The sequence below is a fragment of the Nannospalax galili genome, unplaced genomic scaffold (genome assembly GCF_000622305.1).
Source record: "Nannospalax galili isolate Female #2095 unplaced genomic scaffold, S.galili_v1.0 scaffold872, whole genome shotgun sequence".
Lineage (NCBI taxonomy): Eukaryota > Metazoa > Chordata > Mammalia > Rodentia > Spalacidae > Nannospalax > Nannospalax galili.
Genome location: NW_008332654.1, coordinates 1,769,734 through 1,779,558, shown reverse-complemented (window position 1 = coordinate 1,779,558; position 9,825 = coordinate 1,769,734). Strand labels below are relative to the sequence as shown.

Here is a 9,825-nt window from a genome sequence, read left to right as displayed (position 1 = left end):
AAACTTGCACCCACTTGTGAAAGAGATGTACTCTTGCTCTGGTGTGTGTTACTGAATATGTTAAAGCTGTAATGATATGCTTCTTCTAATCATGTAATTATTAAAAGTTTAAAAAAAGATTAAAAAAATAATAATTCTTCAAAACGTAAAAATTTTCTCTTTAATAATTAGTAGATATGAAAAACATTACTGTTGAAATCTACCTGACAACTTTATATCCATGCTCAGATGCCAAGGAGCTCAGAAAGTAATCGACTGTGACTAGTAATAATCAGATATATAGAGATTAGAAATGCATGTGCAAACACCTTAGTGTTAATTGTGTTAAAAATGAAGTTTTCTGTATGAAACTGTGTATTTTAATAATCAAATAGAGATCTTTTTAAAAGGTTAAAACCTCATTTAATTTTATGTCTTATAGGGTTTATACTGAGTAAAATATTGTATAACTGTAACAATTCACCTATAAACCTAAAAATTTACAGCCAATTTTGAAAAAGATGCATCTTAGCTCAGAAAATTGTTATTGTTATGTCAATGCTGTTGTAATGAAATGCTTCTTCTAAGTATGTGGTTATTAAATAAATAATAAACTGAAAAAAATTCTCAAGATATTGCCTATGAGAACAGCTCTTTGCGGTTTTACAGAATAAAGAATTCAAATTTGCAAGTCATCTTAAAATAGCTGCTTCATTGTATATTCATGTTCCCAGAGTTATATTCCTTAGTTCTTTGCAAATTACCTGGCTTCTCCTTTCTGGGAATCTCTGGACTTTTTTTCCTCTAATACTTTGAAATGTCATAATGGTATGCCTTAGTGTCAGATTTTTAAAAATTCATTATAATGAGCTCTCTGCCTGATAAACCATGCTGGAAACTCATACCCTTGTTCTGAGAACTTTCCTATTCTTTTGAAAATTAATGTCCCTTGTTTTTTTTCGGGAAGCTCTATTTTATAAATATCAGCCCTCTTAGACTAACTTTAGTTTATCATTATATCTCTCCTGTTTTTCATTGCTTTGTAGAGATTTCAACATAATTTCATACTGAAATCTTTCTCAGAGAATTTTATTGTAGACGTGTAAGACAAAAGCTGTTTCATCTACATATGAACTATTTTTTCTTCAATAGCATCCTGCCCTCAACACATAAATGTAGTATCTGGGCCTTCTGAGGACCTTCACTCTTTTGAAAAATTTCTTCTGCTTTCTGGATTATGACTGTTTCTTCTGCTTTTGTTTTGTGTTTGATTTGTTCTTTCCATTCCTCCATCTGTCTCTCCACATTCCAAAGGGAGGAAGTCCTAGACAGACTGGAACTTTGGTGTACATTGTGTGTTAGCCAAGTCACATACTCCAATGGGAGCCTTCTGACAGAACCTACTCATAGATACTATTACATTTTTCTCTAAGACTAATCAGATCTTTCAGTGAAACATCTCCTATCCTGTTTCTAAACCCAGCTGACAGTGAGCTGGAAGCACAGCACACAAACGGGTTTCAGGTCCACTGGTCTGGATGATTTCACCTAAAGTCTCCTTTCTCGTATTGTACCCTGACTCTAAATTGTGCTAGGTTTACACTTGCTTATGTCTTCAGAGAGCATAACTCTGGGGTTCTCCAAAGACTCAGAAGGGGCAGTCACTACAAAATACAGGAGGAGACTTCAACATGACAGTCTTCCTTTCACGTGACTATCTGTTACACATGCCTCAGTCAATTCCCAAGCTTCCCGAGGCTCCATCGTGTGCTACTATACATGTCCACTCTTTTTTAACTGAATTCTTGGGATTTTCCATACAATATAATTTGACAATATTTAGATCCTGTCCCCTATCCACAACTCCCTATACTACCCCCAACCCAACTTAATGTACTCATATATATAGTTATATTTATATATATATAAATAACAGTCAATTCCCAAGCTTCCCGAGGCTCCATCGTGTGCTACTATACATGTCCACTCTTTTTTAACTGAATTCTTGGGATTTTCCATACAATATAATTTGACAATATTTAGATCCTGTCCCCTATCCACAACTCCCTATACTACCCCCAACCCAACTTAATGTACTCATATATATAGTTATATTTATATATATATAAATAACTATAACTATATCTATAACCATATATATATATATATATACACACATATGCATGGCCTATAGAGTCTAAGTTGTCCAAAATTTCCCTACATTGGGTTAGGGTTTCTTGCCCACTTCCTCATGTCTATGCTGGGATTTTTGTCTGGCTTGAACTTATGTGGGACTTGTCCATGCTGTCACCATTGCTGTCAGTTCATATGAGTAACTGACCAGCTGGAAAACTGTTTCTTTGTGGACATTCACCACCTCTAGCTTTTACAGTCCTTCTGCCCTCTCTTCCTCAATGATCCCTGAACCTTGGGAGGCAGAAATTTGATACAGGTGCCTTATTCAGGGATAAGCACTCTACAGCCTCTTGTTTTCTGCATGTAGGATTCTATGTTAATCACTATCTGCTACATAAGAAAACTTCTCTGATGAGAGTTGAGAGATGCATTAAATTGTGGGTATAACAATAAGTCATGAGGAGTCAGTTCAGTACAATAATTATTTAATAGAAAACTAATGTTAGGCTTTCCCCTGTCTTGTGACCTATTTGTCTAAGGCTCCTAAGCCTGATATCAATGCCAGGTATAGGCTCCATTGATGAAGTGGACCTTAAATTCAATTAGAGTGGTGAGTTACTCCCATAGTATTTGTGACACTGATGCACCAGTCGGCATATTTTGCCAACCCAGCTGTTGTAGTAGTTCACAGGATTCACAGCTGGGTAAGGTTGATGATCATTTTTTTCCTTCTGGTAGCATGCATAGCACCTTCTAGAACTATGAAAACTAGCCAGTAGAGATGAAGCTCTGAAGTCAGCACAGGTTGATTTCTCCTTGTTTGTTCTACAGCTCATGTATATAGTATCTTCAGATACCATCCAGTTTTGGTGGGTCACCAAAAGCAAGGGCAATAGCCAGTATTGTTTGATGGTCCATGGACCCTTGGTCAACAGCTTCTAGAGAAGGAGTCCATTTCTGATGTTAAGGATTTTTTTTTTTTTTTTTTTTTTTTGGTTTTTTTCATTAACTTATGAAGTCTAGCTGGGACAATGTTCCCTGTTATAGAGTAACTCTCCTTTTAATCTCTTTTTATAATGTATGTGTATATACTTCAAGAAGCTTCTATGGTGGTAGGTTTCCATTTTCTTAAGGCCTTTAATGTTATTTATACATCCCCATATTCCCTCCTGTGCCCTGGCCTCCCATTTCCCACCCTATTTAACCCTTCCTACCCTAGTGTTCCCCTTTCTTCCTTCATATCACTGAAATCTACCACCCTCCCATGTTTCTCTTCATAAATCTTTAACATTTTATACCTTTGCTCTTAACAATGCCTATGTGAACTTCTACTGCCCCCGAACTTTCAAATCAGTTTCCGCTGCATTCCTCTTCTTCCCAGGTTTCAAGTTTCTGTTTCTTTGGTTCTTCCTTTCTGACTTTCTTGGGTTAATGACTCCTTTCATCCAGGCATTTTTAGTGGCCAATTTGAAGGTGTTTGGCAGAGAACAAAACAAATCACATACATCTAGTCTCTAATATCTAATTGTCCTTATGGATTCTCCTATAGCATAACACCCACCCCCAGAAGCTTTGGTGGCTTATGTAATTAATGGAGTGATCAAGTGAAGGAACCATAAGCCCTCTGAGGTTTTATAATCACTTGTGGGCAAAATTAAAGCCTCCCTTTTCTTCCATAATGGACAACTATCAAAAGGAGAAAAATAACTTCCAAGCCCAGAAGGACTCATTCATATCCCTGAATAGGGGAGAAACTTGGAAAATAGATCAAACTTGCACATTCCATTATATAAGGGAAATCACATATAATTGAATTGTGCTCAGACAATTTAGATTTTGAGGAAGTAGACTTATGCAACAGGACAGGAGTCCTTTACAGGGAAGTTTCTGCATCACATAATGATTATTCTTGTGGTAATCATTAGGTTCTTTCAAGAGACATGGAATTAAAGTAGCTCCCACTTAGTCCGTTTCCCAGGGACGATATAGAGAAGGTATAAAACGCCATCTGAGAATCTCACCTCTATGTCATTTCAGCTGCAGGTATTCCCCCTCTCTGAAAATTCCATTGTCACATGAATGGGCACAGACATTTTGCCCAGCACAGCATGCCTGATTCATTACTGCAGGATGAATAATGCTGTGTGATTCTGCCTGGAGCTGATAGAGAATGGATGTTTTCTCTAGATGTGCTCTAGCCAATGAGTCTCTATCCCTTGGTTTCACAAGTATTAAATTCCAAAGCTGTGTTGATGCTGAAGGGGAAGCAAATTATTACAACCCCAGGAGTTTTAATGAAACATGAAGCCTACAACTCTTGTTGTAAGAATCCTTCTTTATAACATTAAAAGCTGGTGAGTTGTTGTATACACTGATTTGACTTCTTGCTACCTTTGTTCTTTTCTTTCTCAAATATATACTACATACAATTGCCTGAATAATTTTCCATAAACCCTGGTTTCACTAGGTAGCTCTTTTTTATTGTTGCTAACAGAAATATGTGATTGAATTAACTTCCAATGCATGTTTAGCTTTAACCCCAGATACCAGAAAGATTGGCTCCTCAGGTTCCCCTGCATGCTGCTCTTTTATAGGGTTCACTTTCACTCATTCCATTACATATATTTAACATGAAGTTTTACCAAGTACTGTGGAGCAGCACAAAGTCCCTACCATCTAAAAATTCACAGACTAATGGAGAAGATGAGTAACTAAAAAGATGAGTTAAGTAAGTGGGGATAGAGGCACAAGAGTACTTGGTGGGGAAGTGGAGGCATGGCATCCTGCTCTGTGTGATGGCTTTTTAGACAAAGTATTGAAGAGTGACCAAACAAGCTTGGGGAAGCTAGCCAGATGAGAAGTGACCAAGATGGGGTGGGAAAGGACATAGTCCCCTAGCAGAGATATCATCCTGCCACTCAAATTCATCCTAAAGGTCCAGTTCAAGTCTTGTCTCCCCAGGATGCTTTTTCAAGGGTATTTTGCTTCAAAATATCACAGACGTCATGGACAGGGACAGAACAGCCTTCATCTTTCTGTCACTCTAATTCTACAGTTCTGCTCATATTGACCTTTGGTGGCAGCAAGTAGGAAACTGTAGCCTTGGGACAGAAGACACAGCATCTAGGTTGGGGTTAACACATGTTTCTATCTGAATTACCAGAAACTTCATACTGGGCACAAACCCATAGTGGTACACAGTTTTCTATGTACTCTTGAATAAATATATTTAGAAACCTCCTGGGAGGAATGTCTCAGAATTGGGGTGGGACCTGGACATCCCTGGATGGATGCCTTAGTTGAATTCCCTATCACAGCACTCTCCACACTGACATGAGAGCTCTAACAGTTCCCATTATTTCAAGCTGTTTTTGAGCTAGAAGTAAAACGTTCATTAATCCTCTAGTGTCTTCTATTTTGCTTAAACTCTGTATTACTTTGTTCCTTCTCATTAAACACAGCTGCCCTGCAGCTGTTCAAAGCAAGCCTAACACACAAAAAAACAATTGTTCATTAGATGTTTGCTATATGGTAGTGAATGCATGCTTGTATTCTTTGGTGATAACTATAGAAGGAAAAAAAGAACCCCATGCTGGAAGGTGCAGAAGCAGTGGAAAGGCTTTTCCAAAGTCTCTTCTCAGCTGGCAAATGACTGGCTCTAAAAGTAGAGAATTCATTTTATATACAAGAGATACAAACCAAAGAAACAAAAGGCAACATCATTTTCCCACTAGGACCGTGAAACCAATTTCATCGTGTTTCAAGACATTTAGTTATTGTGGTAGTTTGAGTAAGAATGTACTCCATAGACTCCAAGAATTTGGACACTTGGTGTCCAGCTGCCAGCAGTTGGGGGAGGGTCAATGGAACATTTTGGAAGTGTGGCCATGCTGGAGGAAGAACGTCACTGGGGGTGGGCTTTGAGAGTCTACAGCTTGCCCATTTCTGGTGGGGTTCTTTGCTTCCTGTGCTTGCTTGAAGATGCAAGCACTCAGCTTTCCTCTCCAGCCATCTCTGCTCCCATGCCTCCCAGACATGATGGACTCTTGGTCTCTATGGAATTATAATCCAAATAAACCCTTCCTTCTATAAGTTGCCTTAGTCATTGTGTTTTATCACAGCAACAGAAAAGGAACTAATATAGTTATCTTCTCCTCAAACTTGAGGAGGTGGATTGCTGCTTTCCTAAAGTGAATTCTTGTGCTTTAGCTTTACCCTTTATTGTGGAGTCACTCAACTCAGTGAAAATGAAGTATGGATATGAAGAAGGATGCCCAGATGGAATATTCCAATGTTCATCCACTGTACCCCAAGTGCATAATCTGTACAGACTTATTAGATTCTGAAATTACAGGGCTTGTTATATTTAGAATTTGGCTGTGCTCATTCATTTTGACATGGTGAGTGCATGGATGAAAATTCCATGCTATTATGGAGATGTCCTGAAAAGCATACATTCATTAATTTATTTAGAAAAATTTATCCTATAGAGTAAGGCATTAGCAGCTTGTTGAAAAACTTTACTTTGTGGTTCTAAGACACAAATGTTAGATAAGGCATATCTACAGGCTTAAAGTGATAAATTAGCTAAATGTGTCCTTTAAAAATATTTTTATTTACTTTTCATTTTATGTGTATGAGTATACTGTCTGCATGTAAGTGCACCCATGTTGTACAATGCCATGAATGTCAGAAGAGGGTGTTGGATCCCTTGAAACTGGAGTTACAGACAGTTGTTAACCACCATGTGGTTGCTGGGAACCAAACCTGGGTCCTCTGCAAGAGCAGCCAGTGCTCTTCACTGCTGAGCCATCTCTCTTCATCCCCTACCCAACATATTTCACAACAGTAAAGATTTTGCCTTTCTCTATCTTGCAAGGCATGAACAATGGCAACTCAGTAATATGTCAAATGGAATTACTGTGATGTCTACTTTGCCCACTCGTCCTGTCAGCTACTCTCTAATGGTAGCACCTTTACTTACAGAGCTGTTGTTAGGTCCTTCCTTTTCTTCAAGGTGATGCATACTGGTAGCAGTGAATTTGAAATCTTCCCTTCATTCACCTTTCTCCATTTCTTTAAATAATTAGGCCTATTAATTTCTGATAGCTCTCCAAAATAACTAGGATCACTTAGTCTATAAGGCTTTTCTGTTCATTTTCAAATTATAATGAATTTTAAGACAAGGTCATGTGATTGACTTCCACTTTGTCCATATTTAAATATTTATTCTTCTGAAACCTATTGGCAAGTTATTTGCCTTCCTATATTTGCCTTTTTGTACCTTGCAGTATAGTTTTAGTATCCGTGGTTTACTTACATAACACATTTTGGTTTCCTTCAGCATTAGTACCATGCTAAATATATATTACTATCATCTATATTATATTTTAAACTCTTCACTTACTAAATTCTCAGTTCAAATTTGTTGAATAAATGATGGACAGCATAATAAATAGTGGGTTTTTTCTTTTGAGGGAAATAATAAGGCAAATACCCTGTAGAGGTCCTTTTGAAATTCCTTTTTAAATCTATTAATTTTCATTCTTAGTTCTCGAGTGTATGAAGAAAAACCCTTTTTCTGGTTTTCCACGATTGCAAAATCACTATAGAGACATTATAGGAAAACATTTAGTTACCTTTCTTGACGAGTTTGCTCCTCGGTAGTTTCCATGGCACATTCCAAAGAGTTCTGGAGAGACTGCAACTGATTCAAGGTCTCCTTCAATAAAAACCGAGTGACAAATTGTTCCAAGTTGGAGGCTTCTTGGTAGTCCTAAAGGTCATAAAACAAATGCAATTAGAATAGGGTAGAGGCAAATACCCAGGAATAGATTTCAGCCGGGTACTGGGGAGCTTTCAGACTAAGCCCAGAAAAGGGGGTGGAGAGAAAGAAAGCATTGCCTGGGAAGTGTATGGTAATGCTCTGTCCACCTACTACAGGCTGAATTTAAACATTGGCTAGAATTTATCACTTTGTATTTCACCTGCTTCAAATTCAACAAAAAGACAAGGCCTGGAAAAACTATAACTGGCATCTGTGAGAAAGGAAAAACATTCTGTGTGGCTACTTAGAGTCTGTTCTGTTTCATTTAAATGATGACCGTGTCACCATACATTTCCCTCTCACCAATAAAACACAGCCATGTTTCAACAATTGGCTTAATTCCCCTTGATGTATTTATTATGCTTGATTTGTATTCCTTTGAAGTCATAGGAAATTGTGTGCAATTATTTCAAGTTTTGAAGAAAAATGATAGGCTTGGAATATTTAAACAGTTCACTAAACCTGCTCATGTCCCACTCAGTAACACTGAGGACAGTTTGCAGCTAACTTCTAGCACAACTTGGCCACAGAAGCATCATCCATTCTACCAGACACAGGTCAACACGTATGCAGTAGCTGCCACTTGCTCAGCCTCTAGTGGCAGGCAAGTGAGTAGACTGTACACAGTCCTAGCTGCCACCCTGTAAAGTCTCGGAGAATCACAGAAGAAAGCCAAGTTAGTAAGAATGAAACAGCATCAGAACTCCCCTTTCAGGTCATAAGAGCAGCCAGCTAAATTAGATTTTTCAGTGTCTTGACTGCTGTTAATGGTTTGAATGTTTGTTCCCCAGTTGGTAGAGTCATTTTTGGAGGCTATGGAACCTTTGGGAGGTGAGACTGAACCAGAGTCAGAAGAGGTAGGTGATCTACTGCTTGGTTCACTGCCATATGAGAAGCCTCTGTCACATGCTCCCACTAATATGGACTAAGCTTTTTGTCTATGTCTTCCCCAGTCATGGCAAGAATTCCTATCATGAGCCAAAATCAATCTTTCCTCTAAGTTTCCCATAAGTTTCTTTTCCTGTAAGTTTCTGGCAGATATTTTGGTGACACGGAGGTAATTAATTCAGGATGGAAAGGTATATTCCAGTCAGGGAAGGAAAAGATTTGTTTGGCTCTGACTCTAAACAAAATAATGCTTTTCATGGCTGAAGATACAAAACCAAAAGGAATGGCAGCGAGGAGATGCCACCACGAGTCACACTGCCGGGGATTACTAGGGCATGGCTGCAATCCAAACAAACGAAATGTAATTATTTAACTTGCCTGGGACTCACCTTTCTCACAAATAAGGCTAAGTAACTCCAGCATGTTCTCCAACCCCAAATACTCTGTGCTTTTAGCAACTCTGCACTAGAAAATATTTGGTGGTAACCTTCTGATATAAATTAGTTTTTTTCTGTCCACAGAATAACATTGCAGTGGTTTGAATGAGAATGTTCCCCATAGGCTCCAAGTATTTGGACACTTGACCTCCAGTTTGTGGTGCTGTTTGGAGGGGTCATGGAACCTTTAGGAGGTATGACCATGCTGGAGGAAGCCTGTCACTGGGGATGGGCTTTGAGAATTCTTAAGCCTTGCCAGCTTTCCAGTTGTTCTCTGCTTCCCGCGCCTGCTTGAAGATGTGAGTGCTCACCCTTCTGCTCCGGCCACCTCCTGCTGCCATGCCTCTTCTGCCATTATGGACTCTTACCCCTTTGGAACCACAAGCCAAATAAGCTCTTCTTTCTATAAGTTGCTTGTCTCTGGTGTCTTATCACAGCAATAGAAAAATAACTAATACAAACATCATAGAAAATCTCATCTAGCAATGTTTCAACCATTAGCCTTTTTAAAAGCCTATTGACTGTAGTTGAAAAACCCAGTAACTTTTATTACCCACT

The 9,825-nt window shown here is 38.5% G+C and overlaps 1 protein-coding gene across 1 annotated transcript in view; it reads right to left on the bottom strand.

The window, feature by feature from the left end:
- Necab1 (N-terminal EF-hand calcium binding protein 1) overlaps positions 1–9,825 on the bottom strand; it is a 185,020-nt gene that overhangs the window by 39,908 nt on the left and 135,287 nt on the right. Inside the window, exon 6 of the mRNA XM_008827620.1 lies at positions 7,755–7,891. Coding sequence (XP_008825842.1) covers positions 7,755–7,891 — 137 coding nt within the window. The remainder of the gene's footprint in view (positions 1–7,754; positions 7,892–9,825) is intronic.